The following is an 18,762-nucleotide window of genomic DNA, read 5'->3' as shown; positions in this document are numbered from 1 at the left end:
CACACAGAAAAGGTTCGAGGATGCTTATAAAAAGGGCCCCTAATTTATACAAAATCCTCAGGAATGATAAAGATGATATAAGGTCAGAAGAGAAAGCAGGGGTTTATAAAATTCCGTATGAGAACATGCAATTGGGCGTTAAAAAAGACTACATTGGAGTAACCACTAGAAGTTTAGGGCTTAGAATCAAGGAGCATAGTTATAATATCAGAAAGGGGTCTAATGCAACAATTTTATCCCAAATGGCGCAAGCAACAGGATCAGTAGTCAAATGGAATGAGGCAGCCATCATAAAACCTTTATCTTCTCCATCTTTGGCGTTGACAGCGGAAAAGTTGCAGATTTATAGGAGTAAAATAAAAGAAGACTGTTTAAATGCAAGAGATGCAGAAAGTCTTCCCTCTGCATGGAAGTTTATAGTTAAGAAGTTTAATAAGAGCTCTAACCAGTCATAATAGTAGTTTTATTGGATGTGTTAGTAATTGCATTTATTAATACTTCTATGTACATTTTTTACATTTTTATATTTTTTGTTTTAATGTTACTCTGTTGGTTATTTAATATTTTAATTTTATTTTTATTTTATTCCGTTGCTTATTTAATTTTTTAATTTTGAATTTTGTATTCCATTGATGGAATCCTTTAATTCAAATTTGTTCTAAACCTGAGGATGGCCTGTGAATCAGGCTGAAAACGTTTGTGTTTAAAATATATAATTCTCAGCAAAATTAAGGTGTTCTAATATATACAGGCTGAAAACGTTTGTTTCGAATAAATTATATTTCTCTCAGCAAGAATAAGGTGTTAGTTATATGTATAGTGATTTGCTGAGTACTTTATGATATCATCTAAAAATGATAAAAATTCTAAAGATTTTGTTTGAAAATCTGTCGATATAAATAAAATTAAAAGAAAATTATAATTAAATACAGCTTTGTAAAGAAACGTACATAGAAATAACAAAATATTCTTTACTTTTTAAATCTTAAAACAATCCGGCCCACCAGTGGCCACGCGGTTCCGTTCCCTAACCACTGGGAGTTGGATGGACGGACTGGCCTGGACTGGACTGGACTGGACGGACCTGGCCAGGACGGACTGGCCACGTGGAGTTCTCCAAGATTTCAACACGCCTGTAACGTCCAAATAGACCTCCCGGAAGGCATCCTCCTAGGCAGGTAGCCTAAGTGTTACGTTGCCTCAACTTAAATAAAACAAACTTAAAGCGACGCACTTAGTCAAATACCCTACGAGTAGCTAATGGATAGAATCATTAAAAGCGTTGTGATGTGTAGCATCCACCGGCTAAACCTCCAGAGGTTGGTGCTCTGTAAAGGGCACGCGCGAATGCCTGTAATCTGTCTGCTTCGCACCGTTCAAATACAGTATTTTGACCGCGGAAGCCGTCCCGTATTCGACAATACGGCGCTTCCGTTGGGAATATGCACGTACGAATTTATATTCCAACTAGCTGCAAGGACCCGCTTCGCTGGGTTTTTATTTGTGGGCAAAAAGTAACGATAGTGAAGATTAAAATAATTACATTATAGCCAATCTTACCCGTTTTCACAGAATGCAAGAATTAAGTCCCCCGTTTCCAGAGTAGTTAGAGACCTGGTCACGATTTTATTTCTGAACGTCTCCTGTTCACGTCCAGTCAAACGAACTATTTTCAACGTTTACAATCGTTCTATAATCGAACCAATATTGTTCGAATTAAATTCGAACAAAACATTCGAAATAGAAAGCCACTTTCAGCCTCATGTCTCCCGCACCCTTATAGCTATCGAGACGTAACCCCCCTGGTGCACGAATGGAGACTTGGGGCTACTACCACATACAAACACCATTCACGTGCGATGTGTAGTTTTGGCGGAAAAGTAAAATATAGGGACATACACGTCCATTTTTATATATAGACTAGCAGACCCCGCCACGCCTTGTTGTGGCTCAAAATGTATCTATTATAAATGTATAACACTTCCCCCGTGGGGGAAAATTTTTCGAAAAATCCCTTCTTTATGTACATTCTGTTGACGTACTCTATTAAAATGCAATCAAAAATGCAAAAAACCGCATTTAAAATAGTATAAATAGAAGCAGAGTTCTTTACGGCAAGCCTTCTCCGTAAGGCTCACCGTAAAGAACTGTCCATCCCCCATGTTTAACGGAATAATATACAGCCTATGTCCATCCTGAAGTTCCATTCTAAATATTGGTAAAAAAAATTTTTGAAATCGGATGAGTAGTTTTGGAGATTACCTGCTGCATCCAAACTTACATACATACATACATACATACATACATACATTACCTCTTTATTATATTAGTATAGATATAGATATAGATATATAGATATAGATATACAATAGCAATGTTATCGTCGTTTTCACGTGTAGTAGAGAAATTTGTAATAAGATACGTAATGCGGTTATAATAAAATATTAATTTTAAGTGGTTCAAAGTAGGTTAAAATATGAAAATAATGGCGCAATATTTTAGAAAAGCGGCGCTTCCACAGTTTCCGTGGATGGTACTGTACAGTACATCACATAACTATTACAGACAGCAAATAAAAAATATACTTACTCTAATGTAAGGTGCACTTTTTCAGGTTTTAATGCGGCATAATTAAACTTCTCTAATGCCACGGAGTTTTATTGTCTGTCACTAACACGATTGCATTATTTTAATCATTTTATTAAACCAACTTTCGTAACATCAAATATTTAAGAGATGAAAAATGAAGCCAAAATGGTTAAAAAACGACAAAGTACTTAATTATGAGAACAGAGATGTAGAGACGAGTTTTATTTTTAAAAAAAATAGAAAATGTTAATGAAGATTTTACTGGTTAAGTCCGATCCCTCTTGAGATATGATACGTAACAGTTAATAGATTAAAAGTAAGCGCCGAATTTATTCGGGTGATAGTCTGTATTAGGTCGTGTCACGTCATACCCGATTGACCAATAATATGTTAAAATTTTAAAAATGGGCTATTATTTAATAATTACTGGACATTTTTAAACAAAACTACTAAAAGGGCCATTAGCGGGAGATCGGCTCTAAAAAAAAGCTATTAAACGTACGCAGACTCCTTCATTGCTCGGTGTGGCTGTTATCTCTGTAAATCTAGGCGACAAAATGCCGATCGCGTAAGTCCAAAACTATCCGACGAATTTATTCAAAATTGAAGGGATCCGTAATACTCTCCACGGACACTAAATATTTATCGCTCTTTGAGATATTAAGGGTCAGAACTCGCACACGAATAACATTACGCGTATGGCTTAGGTCTATGACAATTCACAGAAATTAATAATTCTTAACGAAGTAAAGTTTTTTGAAAATCAAAATGCCTCCTATTAGTTTCGAAAACTGCACGCCCTGTTAAAGGTACATAATGAAATTCTATACATTCGTTATCAGTACTGTCTTAACGCACGGGCACGCTGGGCAGTTTTCCGGAGGCCCACGGCTAATTTATGCGTGGACCAGAATTTAACACTAATTTTCCGATCACACTCTGGTTCTGTAGGCAGGGTCCAGTTTACTGCTTCGCCCCGGGACCTATAATGCTGTTAAGACGATTCCAGCCTTGCCCACAGACTATAAAAATGGCGCGTAAGCTCTAAAAAAAGAACTTCGTACATTAAGCAAGAGTTTCAAACTATGACTCGACGTCGGATCAGCGTTCCGACAAGGTGACACTGGTTACACTCGGGGCTAACGTAGCACCGAAAACAAGAAATATGGTTTTAGTCAACACGCCACAAAATTGCGTGAGACAATAGACAAACATCGTTTAATAGTTTCTTTTATATTTGCAGAATAGGCTAGCTAGAAGTCGTGAATTTTCTGTTGTTTCTTGATAATGAAATTCGGAGTTCCTTGGGAACTAGAACAGAGGCAGCAAACCAGACGAAAAAGGATGCGCGTGCCCCAAGTGCCCAATGTACGGGCATCCTTAGATTTCCCTGTTCCTCGTGGTACGCGAGGCATTACAAATTCTATCAAATACCCAGATTACTCAAGAGGATAAAATAAAAGAAAAAATAATGAAGTAAAAATTTCAGTTCTATTATTTCATAAAATGTTTAGTAAAGGATAAATATGATGCCCAAAAATATCGGTAAACCAAATTCGAATTACTAAATAAATAAACGTTTGAAACGATAAATATATATTAAAATAGAACCAAAAAATGCCAACGTGTTAATTCGAAAATTTGAAAAATTAAAAATCAAGAACAACTTTGCATCATACCATAAACAACGTAACTCTGAATATAAGCAGTCTTCCCCAGCGCTATGCAGAATCGACATACAGTGAACATCCAGTAGAATGGAGAGAACGTGCACAGCAATCCAAATATCATATGAATGATAATGCCAATGATGATTACTGGTCTTCTTCCGTGTCTGCAATGCTCGTCATATATAATTCTCATTTATGAATGAAATAAAGCCAAGATTGCCAAGTATGGCCATTACCTGTCAGAAAGCTGACCAAAGATAAGAGCGGCTACAAATATCCCCATGAAGTAAGAAGATCCAGCAAAGGAAGTCATCCAGTAATTGTCGCAAACTAAATTCCACTTTAAAGTAACAATAAACCAATCAAATTTTATCAGGCAAATTCTTTAAAACCATGTTTACCTTTTCGACGATGCTTGATTTAAACACCGAATGATCGTATTCCCACGAAGTACACGAATTCGTAGACAAATTCCCATTTTCCGCGTCAAGATCATAAATTTGACATTGACTATGCACGGCTCTACTTTTTCTTATTTCTATGGGAGCGCTGATATTCTTCCATTCGTCCACCGACAAGTTGAGGTATTTAGAAGGTCTCGCGCACCAATAATCGATCCTAGGGGCCAAGAAAGGCCAATTCATGTTGTTCATTGCTGATGTAAAAGAGAAAGTGGCCAAAATTGAAACTAGTATTTTCTGCCATTTTTCAAATCCCCCGATAAGATCAGTAAAATCTTCGTATTCCTTCTTCGTCTCCTAAAAAATAACCATTTAAAGTATTTAAAAAATATAAAATGAAATATAAAATACTTAAAATTATAATCTTATAACAATCAATGTAATTCCAAAATAAGCGTTCTTTCTATTTCCGGCTCTATTGTATATAACGAATGGCAGAAAGTAATGGCGATCGGTCAAAAATGAGCCACAACCATTTTATATTTTTGGTCTGAGACCTTGAAACTTCGAGAAATGCAAAAAAATTCGAGTTTTTTCCCCTGTATATCTGGATGTTAGTGTATGTGCAGCGCATCACGTTGTTTACGCTCTTCGAAGCTTAATATCGAGGTTGAGGCTGAAGTTTTCATCTGTAAAACGTCAACTTCAACGTCGAACGTCGAGCGCCACTATCTTGTAAGCGGCGCTTGACGTTCGACGTCGACGTTCCGCGGATGCCGCAACCTCGCTAATAACTCCTGCGCTTTTTTTGGAAAATTTCTGAAATTTTGCAGAGAGGTTTGTATATTAGGGGGATCGATACTATTAAATTTTGGTGGTTAAAGGTAGAGGCGTGGGGAAATATAGAGGGGTAGTGTGTCGTATCTAGAATGGGTTCGGACTTAATGAAGACTTAGCATTTATAATTTTTTTTTATTTTACAAAACTCATTCTTACTCCCGAAAATTATGTTTTGCCATTTTACAATAATTAATTATATAAAATTACATTTCCCACCCTCGTTTTGTGTAAAATTTTGTCGCGACCCCCGGATAGATCGTAGACTTTTTTAATCCTGAACGTAGTTAAAGTGAAATTCTTTCTGGGATTTCTGCTTATGTTTCTGGCTTATCACAGGTCTGAATAAAGCATAATTTTATGGAACAATGGTTTTCTTTATGCATAAGAGTATAAATATTTATTTAATGAAGAATAGTTTTAGAAACTTTACATCATAAGAATTCAACGTGAGGTATGCTCTTGCAAAGAGCTGACGATTGCTTCTATGTTCGGATCTGTATTGGAAATATTTCTCTGGATCCAATCGAGGTCGATATTTTCTTTTAATGACAACTAGTTTTGAAAAGCCAGTTTCACATAAGTAGGTCGATACAAATTAAATCAAAATATCGATTGTCTTTTTCTTCAAATCGCCATTATCGTTTCCAATCGATAACCAAAATTTTTGGCAAGTCAGACACTTAAATTGAATGCTGGTCTGATATAGCTTTTTTACTGCGCTGCGACTATACTCTTGCACTGCAAGCTAACATGTTGCACTGCATGTTGATGCACGCATAAATATGCGTACAACATGCAGTGCAACATGTTGACGCACGCATAAATATGGGTGCGTCAACATGTGTTTCTGTTGCCGCGCGTTATCAGTGTGAACCGCCGGGGAGGTCGGGAACCGTCGACTCTCCCTTTTCGGCTACAGGTCGTTAAACCCGCTCACTTGTCGAGATGGCTAAATTTCGAATACGGTCCCGAAGGTCGGGATTCTTTTTGTCGGGTCGAGTGGAGGAGGTGAGAGGGGTCGTCGACGAGGCGTAGGCGATATGCGAGTAAAAGGACACCATTTAACAATGAAACAACGATTTATTAGATTAACGAAAAGAAAAAATTTAAAGAATATAAAATCTAACATGGGGGAAATGAATTTAGTTCACTAGCTTCTAACTCGCGGAGAGTTTACAATTAATTGTTCCATACCTCTAGTTTACTTCCACGTAGGTGGGAAAAATTTAGTCCTTTCCGCCGGTGATAGACGCACACAAGTTAAAATTTTCCGCGACTTAACCCTTTCCGACGACCGTAGATGTGAGACTCCCCGGAGGAGGGGGAAATAAGTCGCTTTTATAGCTTCGGGTAGGGGAAATTAGTCGGGTGATCTCTTATTGTGTGAGGTAGAGTTGGTCCTGCAGGTGTGGAGGTTAAAGTTGTTCCCGGCACCAAAACAAAATGACGAATTCGGACTTTAACTATAAACTTTTTGTCTTGCGGCAGAGGAATGTCATTGTTCGAGGGTTGAATGTTTATATTAACGATGAAAGTTATAAGTTACGATCGATATTTGATTCTTTTTCTGACAATGTTATTTTAACGAGGAGGCGACAAATTTATTTCAAATACGTCGAAAATTTAGGAGGGAAAATGAATAATTTTGGGCTTATTCTAATGTCAGATCTCACATCAGTGTCACTATGTCTGATCGCCTGCCGTTTGCCGAAGTATAGGTATTAGACATTTGTCTTCGTAAAAAAATATACAGTAGAGCATCGATTATCCGACCCCGATTAACCGTCACATCGGTTAACCGACCGTTCTAGTCGGCAAATTTCAAATGTCCGCTAGTGATGTGGCGCTACAATACTTGACTATGTCTCGGCTACTTTAATATTATTTTTACGTGTTTTAGCTGGCAACACGGCTCGACCATTAAAGGGTGGCCAGTACTTAAACGGGACTTAATTTTCTATTTACAAGTGGTAGTTTGTTTCGTGAGCAATAAAATAATTTAAAAATAATTTTTAACGATACAATAGCGACGATTACTATTTTAAAAAAAATTGTTAGGCTAAACATCGATGAAAATTCAACGCGAAGTTGGTTAATAGCGATATACTAATAAACTAATTACGTGGGATATACTAATATCCTAATATACTATACTAATAGTGTATTTTTTTCCTTCTTTTCGGTTATCCGACCAACACGAGTCCCCAATTGAGTCGGATAATCGATGCTCTACTGTATATATATTTTTATAAATAATATACTGTAATTTTATTTCACTCTTTCACTGGTACATGATACTTTAAAGAAAAGACTTATGTTTTATTGCTAAATAAATTTCTTTGAATTTGGCGACCACTCTGAGGATCGCGACCCACGGTTTGCGCATCACTACTCTAGACACCAATACAGTATTTTATTTCAGTCCCATAATGGGAACGGCTGGGTAATGAGACTCAATATGTTCGGGTTAAACTTTTAATTTAATTTAAAAATTAATTTGTGGTAAATAATTTTGGAATCGGCTCTTTAAACGCGGTGGTGCGGGACATATAGTGTATTTTGGCTTCGTCTTTGGTCCGTTGACAGATCAGTTTGCCAACTTTTTTAAAGAATGCTCTAAGACAGCGCTGTCCAACTTATCATAGCCCGCGGGCCATATTTTCTTCACCAAACATTTCTGGGGCCAAGAAGGTTGCTGCTGTATTCAGCCAGGTTAAGTGAAGTTACGCAAACTAAATAGTACCTACTTTAAATTCAAATTAGATTTAAATTTTCACATAGTAAAATAATTTTAATATTAATAATAATAATTTAGTAACATAAATTTATTCATAGTAAAATGTACTCGGGGGCCGTAAAAATTATTTGGCGGGCCGTATACGGCCCGCGGGCCGCCAGTTGGACAGCCCTGCTCTAAGATCCCGTCAGCCTTAATTCCAATTGTAAATTTAATTTTCGTTCTTATGGTTTCTAGAAACTGAGTTAATGCGACCACGACGACGAAACTTTATATAAATTTAATATTACGGTATAAATCAAACTTATCGGACTTACTTCCGGTTCCGATTACCAGTCAGAATCTTTCAAGAGTCATTGCCACGTTTTAAAATACAGTACATATATACCAAGTAAGAAATAAATAAATTTACAATGTTTATTTGGAAATAAAATCCGATAAACTGTGTATATTAATTACGGGTACACGCTTTCTCGCCTCTTTGCGCATTCTAAATGAATAAGTTTAATGTTATAAAACAGGGTTGGCCAACTTTTGTGTACATAAGATCTACTTTTTATCTTAAAAATGTGTCGCGATCGACTTGTCCTAGATATAGACTTGTCCTAGATCAGGGGTGTCCAACCCGCGGCCCGCGGGCCGCATGTGGCCCAAGGCAAGTTCCAATGCGGCCCAATAAACGTGTAAACAAAACCGACAAATGTTTTAATTTTTTTATTATTTATTTATTTCAACGGCATAAACTCAAAAAAGTTTCACAAAGCCGTAAACCTTTATTCATACTTTATTTTTGAGTGGAAAGAAAATATTTTCAAATACTTGGAGATGTGTGAATGCGGAAGGATTACTAAATAAAGCTGGAGTTGTGACTCAAAGGATTAAAGACCCAAATTTGGGGAAAGGAAGGAAAAATGAGAAAGGACAAAAGATGTAGTAATGAGAAACGTTAAATAGATCTTCTGTTAAGCAAATATGGAGCCGTAATTTTTTAACCTTTTTCACTTCTTTATCTTTTGCCCTTTGTCCTTTGCCTCTTTTCCCCCGCACTTGGGTCTATAATCCTTTGATTCATAACTCCAGCTTTATTTAGTATTCCTTCCAACTTTGCAAGATTTGGCTACATTGGGCCAAATGTGGCTACATTTTTTTGCTTGACGTAAAAAATATCATTTGGCGCTTTGGCTACTTTTTTCGGCTACATATTATTTATAATTATATTAATGGAATAAAAATGCACTTCAAAATGGTGTTTCACCGCTTTTTATTAATTAGAGACCCAAATAAAACAAATATTTGTGTTTTTCAAATAAATTTTCTTTAGTCTCTTTTATAATAAATGAATTTATCTATTTCTAAGTAAAAATTGACATTATTCACTATGCAGTGTGTAGCGTCTGTGTAATCCAAAACGAGTTGGTAGACGAACGGACAGCAATTGGTTAGAAAACGTACTTTTTATTCATCTATGCATCTATGCATCTATGCATCTATACATCTATGCTGTACCATTATATGTCAAGTAAGCAATTTTATGTTATTTTTGTAAAAATTTAAAAAAATTTTTGTAAAATACATCTATGCTGTACCATTATATGTCAAGTAAGCAATTTTATGTTATCATCACCTCGCGTTTTTAGTTATGTTCCTACTAACCAATACCGTAAAACTAACCTTAAATTAAATTTTTTTGTGTAACCTTAACAGCACTGAAGAGGGGTTGGGCATTTAAGCCAACCCGAAATGCATATGAATAAGGAATTTTTTAAATAAAAAGTACGTTTTCTAACCAATTGCTGTCCGTTCGTCTACCAACTCGTTTTGGATTACACAGACGCTACACACTGCATTCAAGATACAGCAACCACGTCCTCTACATTATTCACTATGTTTTATTGTACCAAAAATAAGTACAAGACCAGGCCCCGCGTTTGGCATTACCTGATGACACAGTTAATGGGATACAAGAGAAAATTACAGTATTTCCCGAAACACAATGAAATCAAATACATAATATAATCTAGACATGTTAATTTTTAAATATACTTGTATATTGGGCCACAAGTATATATAATATATACTTGTGGCCCAAAACTCCTTGACTTCTTCCAATGCGGCCCAGAAAAACAAAAGGGTTGGACACCCCTGTCCTAGATATAGACTAAGTGGCGAGAGTGGTGTGAAATACATACTATGTTTAAATAGGTAAGAAAAGCCACAATTTAATTTAAAACACGAATAAAAGGTACTTACATTTTAAACAGAAAATAAATTGAAACTTAACGTTGTCACTTTCGGGGACCACCACTTCACCCTTCCTCTCTCTACCATGTCCCGACCTACTCTCTTTGTCCCTCTTCTCGCCTCTCTTTTTTCGATTTTACGGCCCTTTGTGTACATTTCTTATTCCTCTTTTTACAACTGTACGCAAATGGATGGCGCGTGAATAAGGGTTTCTTATTTCCCGGTGTTTTGCTTGTCCCGGAATTCCAGGACAAAAGCGAACTGTTTCCCGGAATCCCGGGATAGAATTAATGTTTGCGGTTGCTGCAGAACCATGATTGTACCAGGCGTGCTCCTTTTCGTCCGAAGCAAATTGACGGCCACGAATGTCTTTCTTCGGGGCTCCAAAAATATGGAAATCGCGTGGGGAGAAATCGGGACTGTATGGAGGATGCGTATGGACTACGCTGCAGAAGTTCCCAGCGAAACTTCTGTAGCGTAGTCAAAACAACCTTGGTAACGTGGGTGGGCATTATCCTGCAACTGAATGATGCTGTTTGTCAACATTCCTGGGTGTTTGGATTTGATGGCACGCTTCAATTTTTGCCAAGTTTCTATGTACCGCTGCGCGTTAATTGTGGCGCCGTGTTCCAGAAAGTCAACGAGCGGCGGACCTCCGTAGTGATGTTGGACGCACACACGACCCGCCGACCTCACTTCGAGCACTCTAACAGACAAATGGCACAGCGGTGAACGTTCACGCCGTTCCTTCCTGATTCCCAATAGAGGGCACTTCTATATACACACCTACCTGCATTACCAACTTCCGTGCCACACTCGCTATATAGTCTGTCTCGTTTTCGTTTGACTGCCCCTAATAGATCAAACTTCTAACTTACAAGGTAATTTCGTTTTTTAAATAAAACGGAATACCTTTTATTTGTAAATTGTAAATTTTTATAAGATTTTAAAAAGCAAAGATGTCAATACTCCGATCACTCAATCTAGTTCTTATTTTAGTAGAGGAAAAGGTGGTATTATGGAACCCCTCCATTTCAAACTGATGATAAAGGCGAACTGTAGCGGAATGTGGCCGAACCGCACTAGGCAGACATCCCTAGCGAGGTAAAAACCCGTTTCGCTTCAGTTAAACTGTTGCCCGTAGTGAATAAGCATATTGTATTTGTGTTTTTCGAAATTCGAAAGTTTTGAATGCTAAGTGAATTTAATTATTTCTAAAATATAAATCGTGTAGTTGTAGGTTCACGGATGCACATATTCCGTTCGAGAGACAGGGGTACGTGTTAATCTGTCTGATGTTTATATTTTTAAAGTTTGGTGTCGACAGAAATTAAGTTAACCCAAGATGGAGATGCGTGAAATACGGACCCCATTGGTACTTTTAATAGGGATGCGAACTCTCTCTTTGCGATCAGACATTCGTCCGGAGCAATTTGTGATAAAGACACTAGGTAGAAAGCCAATTCTTCCCGAGAATATCGAAAGAGAGCTGCCGGAATATATATTGTCGACGGGGGTCATATTTTTCTATTATAAAAGCATTTTTTCGATAAAATACATTGGAATAAATGATTCTGTAATTATTTAACTCTCTTTTACTTTCCTATTTGTTTTTAGAAACGTTAAAGCATTTTTTGAAAAGATACGGTAAGGTTTCATATTACCACCCGGTTTTCCCTAAGCTACTTTCTGACTTTTTGTACAGAACCCTTCAAAAACCATACTTATAGTTACACTAGCGAAAAATGCAATTAGGAACATTTAGTTTAATAGTTACCGGTACTTTTCGCACAAAAAATGTGGGTGTAGTTACGATACCTTGTTTACAATTCACTTTAATGAAAATGGGGTTCCATAATACCACCTTGTCCTCTAATGAAAAGTCTCGCTACCGAGAATGCCCTTTCCGATTCGTTTGATATGATTGGAATAGTGTTTAATGCATTTAAGAGTAGATATGTTTTTTTTCACCCGTAGCCTGGAAGATTTCTGGTTCGTTTTCGAGTTTGTAGTACTTCTTTCGCTCTTTAGTATTCTTGATTTGTCTACCTCGACTGCTTTAATAGAAACATCAAGCTTATAGATTAAGTAGGTTTAACATTGATAAATGTAATGTGTATTGTATTGTAGATGTTAAAATGTAAAATATTAGTGAGTCCGCCAGGTGACGATTGTTGCTGATGCATCACGGGAACGGTACCTGAGCGCTCACTTTGGTTGTAACTTGGAGACAATAAACATAACAATAAATACAAATGTATTCTGACAGTTTATGAGTTAATTATGCTTTTTATTTGCAAAATTTCTTCGGCCTTAACACAAAATAAGAAAAAAGTGAATTTTTAAGAAATTTGCGCGATTTCCAGGGATAAGAAAAATTTCCCGGGTTAAAAAAATAACCGGAATCCCATTTGAGAAAGCCTAGCATGGACCGAAAAACCGCGTCAGAGGGAGGACGCGGAGATCCGATATCCCTACAGTTGCGTTCGATTACGAGTGTAACACATTAAGTCAAGACAGCGCGAGCGATCGACCGAAATTGGCTTTGCGATCGACTCGTTGGCCGCCCCTGTTATAAAACTCTGTTGACTGTATTGTAGATAATGATAAATGATCTATAATACAGTCAACGAGGCCATCTGCCGGGAGAATGCCTCTCGGGAGGTCCTTTATGAGGAACGGGACTCTACTTAAGCGTTACTAACGCGAAGAAAATCCGAAAAACTCCGCGTGGCCGATCCGCTGGCGAACCCATTACCAACTAACAGCGTTCGCTGCGGTACCTGGACTTGTCGGACTGGAAAGTGATAAGCTGTAGAGAATTTACTCTAATAAATTTCTTACGATCTACATCCTTTTTTAGTCTCGTGTTTAAATAAAGTTTAATGAAACTTTTAAGATTTGGTTACGGGAATTGTGTTGTAGACAGTTGACAGACGTCTTTGTGTTTGTCGCTCGAAACCGTTGATTTATTTCTCTTTGCGAATTAACTGCTTAATCTCAAAAACAAAAATACGGTACACTGTCGTTAATATAATTTTAAGAGATTTAATGCATTCGGTGGCCGAATGCATTAAATCACTGTACTCCGGTAGTTCGTCGCCGGTTCTCACGTCGCCATCGGGCTAGCCAAGAAATGTTTCGGGTTTTCTTCGCGTTTATAACGCCGAAATAAGAGCCAGTTTTCCATAACCGTTGTCCCAAGAGGCATCCCTCTCGACAGATCGCTCGTGTGTTGCGCTGTCTCGTACCAATAAAACCAAACCGAATTTAATCCTAACAAGAGTTGGCGAAGGAGTTATTACTAAAGAATTAACTTTTTGCGTTAGGAACTGAATATTGAAAACATATGTCAGAATCAACATATCCGTTTACAATCTTTATTAATAACATAATATTATGTTTAATTCTTCGTTGCTAAGAATGAGCGTATTAAAGCGGTAGCGTATGGCTCCGAGGAACATCGGTTAGAATCCGGACGGATTGAGAAACCTCGGGAATTTTCCAGGTGGTCCGTCACGCTACGTTGGACTCCGTCTCTCACCACCCTGCCACTCCAATGCGGGCCCGTCGACTCTTTAATGTTCTGGCTAAAAGGCATTCTTAGTGTCCTGGCGGTGGAGAATTCAAAGAAAAACAAAGCGCTGCCGCAGCCAAACACGATGCGACAAAAGGGAGGCGCAGCTGTGTTTGATAAACAACAATCGTACCACAGATAGAGTTTTTAACCGGTTTCTGGCCTGGCATTAACCGACAAAATGGTTTTTTGACGTTTTTGTGGTTTACGACGATAGACACGCGCGTCCTTCCTTAACCAGAGGGTTTTAAATTGCTTTAGAATGTTAGAAGCGTGTCATCACATTTGTTGCGTTTACGCGTCAAGCTTTACGGGAAAACTTACGCCGCGGAGCTCAGTTTCGTTTTCATAGAAAATACCTATTAGTTAACGTTAAAAGAAATTAATTTCTCACCCGTAACTCGCTAGATTCGGTGTGGCCATCGTCCATTATTAAGAGTTATTCGACAATTTTACTCGGAAAATATATTCCACCAGAGGTTTTCGTAATATACGGCCCGCGATGTGTTTTGAAATAAAGTAGCCGTATATTATTAACTATACATCTACTTTAAGTTTCGCAATTAAGTATTTTATAGAACATCATCGTGGCGTCAATTTTTAGTTTCAGCCGATGACTTTGAAAATAATTGTTTTGAAAGGAAAACGAAAGGGTTGCATCCTCCATTGCATTTTAAATTAAATATTTGCCGATCGGAATATTTAATTTTATGGCGTTCAATTTAAATTCCGAATAGAATTTCTCAATATTAATGCAGAATCCGATGCGTGTACAAAGGCTTTCTTACATAACTTGTGAAGTTTACCAGAAAGTAAAAAATTTGTCCATTTTGAAAAGGCGCCAACTCCATTTGGTCGTAGGCTCGCGCGAAGCCAACGCGGAGTTTTTCGGGTTTTTAACGCCTAAATAGAGACCAATTTCCTACAGGACGTCCTGTGGGAGGGATACCGTTCTCGGCACATGGCCCACGCGTCGAAGTCGCGGTATACAAACAATTGTCCGGATACTCTTTCTTTTCAAACTCTTCGTTCTTTATAAAATTAATAATTGTAGAAAACTAAACAGAGATGATGGGTAGGACATTTTCTAAACGCGTAGAAAATTTCACCATCTTATATCAATTGCTTCCGAGGTTCGTAAATGAGAGTTTTAGGTTACAAATGTCAATGACAAATTACGGTAGTCTTACGTCAATTAATTAGAATTTAACGGCCGCTAGGTACAGACGAAACAATTTCTCATGGAATATCGTACTTAGTTGGCGCCGGTTTTAGCCAGAGCTGGCTGGCGCGCGACGGCTGCAAAGTTTCGTGCCAAACTCGTTGTAGCAGCGTGCCCCAACGGCTTTAACATTTACATTTGCATGGACCATGTTCTGGAATTTTAGTCAAACGCAATTTACTCCGAGAGAGAGACAACGCGATATTAATTGGTAAAAGTAAAAAAAATAAAAGTTTTAAACGTATATTTAGAAATTTATAATTCAGAAATACCGTATGTATTAAGATACGATGATAGAAAAAACTTGACTCGCGTATGGATTAACGTCCAGTCCCGAGTTAACTCGGGCATGCTACATAGCGTTACAAAAAATGCGGTCCTTAAGGGGAAAATTTTGAATTTTTGGAATGTTTTTTAAGTCCCTAAATTTTTTCAGAATTTTTTGCCCGCGCGAAAAAATTTTATCGCGATTTTAATGAGCCTTTGATAAGGCTCGATTAAGGCTTAATTGTTTTTTAATGGGAGTTTTTTATCAAATTTATTTCATGGTTCCTAAGTTTGAGACAAAGGAAAATAAAATTTGAAACTTTTTCTTCAAAATTAACGCATTTCTTTCGTTTTTTTCAGTTTTAAGTATTTTTTATGCTTAATTACATTATAATTAAAAACAGGTGGGCGTTAAAGAGGTTAAATGCCATTTTTTGAATTTTCAATATTTAAAATGTTGGAAGCCGTCGTTATTCGCATTTAATGCATACGCAAATGACGATGACTTTCAATATTTTAAACGTTGCGGCAATTATTTTAAATGATAAAATTCACCAATGTTACGACAGACACATTCGTACGTCGGTAGGTTTGCGCGTACAGTATTAAGATACTCCATATTTAATTATATATATACTAAAATCATAAACCATACAGAAAATTGAAATTTCTGTATGGTTTATGATTTTAGTGCCGTACAGATGATCATTTTTCGTGCCACAAATGCTTTCAAGTATTTAATTGTAGATGGAAACAGATATTTTGTACTGACGATAATAGAACGACTAGTATCTTATCCAATTTCTTCTGATCTGAAGGCAAATTGTATCTTTGGAATCGTACACCAATTTAATTTATTCAATTTTAAGTAATTTCTTTCTCCGCTGTTATATACAACAGAATGTATGGCGATCGGCCGAAGATTTTTGTATTTTTGGACTCTAAAATTGATACATACAGGTGAGCGTCGGAATTTTTTGGGGGTGGTCCGCTCGGATATGTCGGCCCCGTCCCTCACCACCCGGCAACCCCATTGTGGGCCTGGCCGAACCCATAATGGATTTGCAAAAAGAGGCCCTCTTAGTGCCCACAGGCCGAAAGAGCTTAAAAAAACCCTGTATATACCAATTTAGTTTAGTGCCACCCACATTTGAAGCTTAATAACTTCTGTGCATTTTGTTGAGAACTTTTGAAATTTTGCAGGAAGATTTGTATATTAGGGGAATTGATGCTATTAAGTTTTGCTGGTTAATGGTCGAACGGGTGGTGAGAAATAGGGAGGTCGTGTGTCATATCTCGAGTAAAAACAGACTTAATGAAGATTTTATTCGCTATTAACATTTAGAAAATTTTGTATGAAACTCATCTCTATCCTGAAATTAAATTTTTAGCTATTTTACAGGGTGACAATAATTAACCCGTACAAGTTTCTTGCATGGTAAATTTAGAAATGAAAATTAGTAAAACAACAACAGATAGCAGTGACAATACTTTATGTATTAATCAGATATTCAGTCGGTTTCAAAGTGGCCTCCTTTTGCCTCGATGCAGAGCCCCAAACGCGTTTCTAAATTCTCGGCGATGGGTCGCAGCTCTTCTGGAGACAGTTTGTCCCACTCCCGGCACAAGGATTGCTTCAGCGACTCCAAACTTTTGTGGTTCTTAGCGCAGGCTCTAGCCTCCAAAATGGACCACACACTGTAGTCCATCGGGTTCAGATCCGGTGAATACGGTGGCCATTCCGCAGACGAGGTGAAATCAAGAGAATGAGCCTTGCACGACTCCCGAGTCTTCTTCGCCCTGTGTGCCGGCGCTGAGTCATGCCGAAACGTCGAAAATGCTGCTGAGCCCACGGAAGTACCACGGCTTCGAGAATGTCACGGCGGTACACGTTTCGATTGATTTTGGCCCCTCGATCGACCGAATTCCTTTTTCGCCATTAACCGCTTCGATTTGCGCTTGATTCCGATCTCACGGAGATCTTCGCGTGTCAGTCAACTCGCTTTTTGGTGATCTTGCGCTTCCTAGACGTGTTGATGATGAGCTTTCTTCGACGTCCGGGATGGTCACCATCATGGCCAAGCTCCTTGAATCGCTGAACTGCATCCGAGATTGTCATTTTGGGAACACCGAGCAAACGAACAATTTCGCATTGACGCTTTCCTTGCCGGAATAGCTGCAAACGTTTCTTCGACGTCCTTAAAAAAAAATAAAGAATTAACCCTTATTACACCGAAATCACATCTACATTGGCAGGAAATCATAAAGACGTTCGGGTGCAGCATTGCTGCAAACTTTGTACGGGATAATTATTGTCACCCTGTATAATAATTAATAACATATAATAAAATAAATAAAATCTCATATCAGATAACGCCGCACACAATTTTTAATTCTTGACCAGTAAATTACGTAAGTCCTTGCTTGATTTTTTAAAAATCTCGAATTTGTTCGGTTCGAATTTATATTAAAATAGAATAGTTATGGACGTATCACTTGTAGAAAATGAACAACATCCGCCCAAAATGTCTGGAATATTGCTAAACTTGGAAAATTCTTGCGACGACAATCTCGACGACATATCAGAAGGAAGTACATCAATCTTCAACCCATTAAATATAAATAAAATGAAGCGTAAAAAGAGAGGTGGAAAGAAGAGGAATAAAAGAAAATCGAGGAAGCGAAGGCAGAAAGGCCAGCCACTAGGAAATAAACGAAGGAAGAGAAGTTGCGGTAGGATGGAGTGTTTTATCTTGATTCTGATGATAATCTTCGTTACGAATCAGATATTATTACTCGGCTATATCTCCCATACAATTAATTTATTTGTTTCAATCCATTTTCTACGTTAGCTTCACACGTTCAAATTTAAAAATCGATATAAAAATACGGCAGTAAAGTCGAGATGACACCAAAGGCTCTTTTCAGAGCCATTTATTTTTGTTAAGAGTTAGCCAAAAAGTACATAAATATATTTATCAGGTGACGGGACAAATTGCATTAGCTATAATATCAAACAGTATGACGATTGAAATACTCTCATTTCATTCTTTAAAGACCTTTTAGACTGCGAAATTCGAATATACGTAACTACAAAATTTGAATTGCAACGGAATTTTAACAAAATCCCAAAAATAGAGTATAATTTTGAAGTAGATGTTTATAATGCACACGATTCTTCCAATCAGTTCGTTAACATTCGTGTTTTCAGTAGAATA

The 18,762-nt window shown here is 37.5% G+C and overlaps 1 protein-coding gene across 1 annotated transcript in view; it reads right to left on the bottom strand.

The window, feature by feature from the left end:
- The window catches only part of LOC111633212 (organic cation transporter protein-like), a 19,931-nt gene extending 5,366 nt beyond the window's left edge, over positions 1 to 14,565 (bottom strand). Inside the window, exons 1-4 of the mRNA XM_023377747.1 lie at positions 14,450 to 14,565; positions 4,661 to 5,017; positions 4,496 to 4,599; positions 4,269 to 4,423 (exon numbers count right to left, since the gene is read on the bottom strand). Of these exons, the coding sequence (XP_023233515.1) occupies positions 4,269 to 4,423; positions 4,496 to 4,599; positions 4,661 to 5,017; positions 14,450 to 14,485 (652 nt within the window). The 5' untranslated portion in view covers positions 14,486 to 14,565. The remainder of the gene's footprint in view (positions 1 to 4,268; positions 4,424 to 4,495; positions 4,600 to 4,660; positions 5,018 to 14,449) is intronic.
- Between the last annotated feature and the right edge of the window lie 4,197 nt (positions 14,566 to 18,762).

This window comes from Centruroides sculpturatus, unplaced genomic scaffold, assembly GCF_000671375.1.
Source record: "Centruroides sculpturatus isolate CEXI.00-Female unplaced genomic scaffold, Cexi_2.0 scaffold127, whole genome shotgun sequence".
NCBI classification, from domain to species: Eukaryota; Metazoa; Arthropoda; class Arachnida; order Scorpiones; family Buthidae; genus Centruroides; species Centruroides sculpturatus.
Note: the sequence above shows the minus strand (reverse complement) of the source record. Positions and strands in the feature narration are given on the sequence as shown.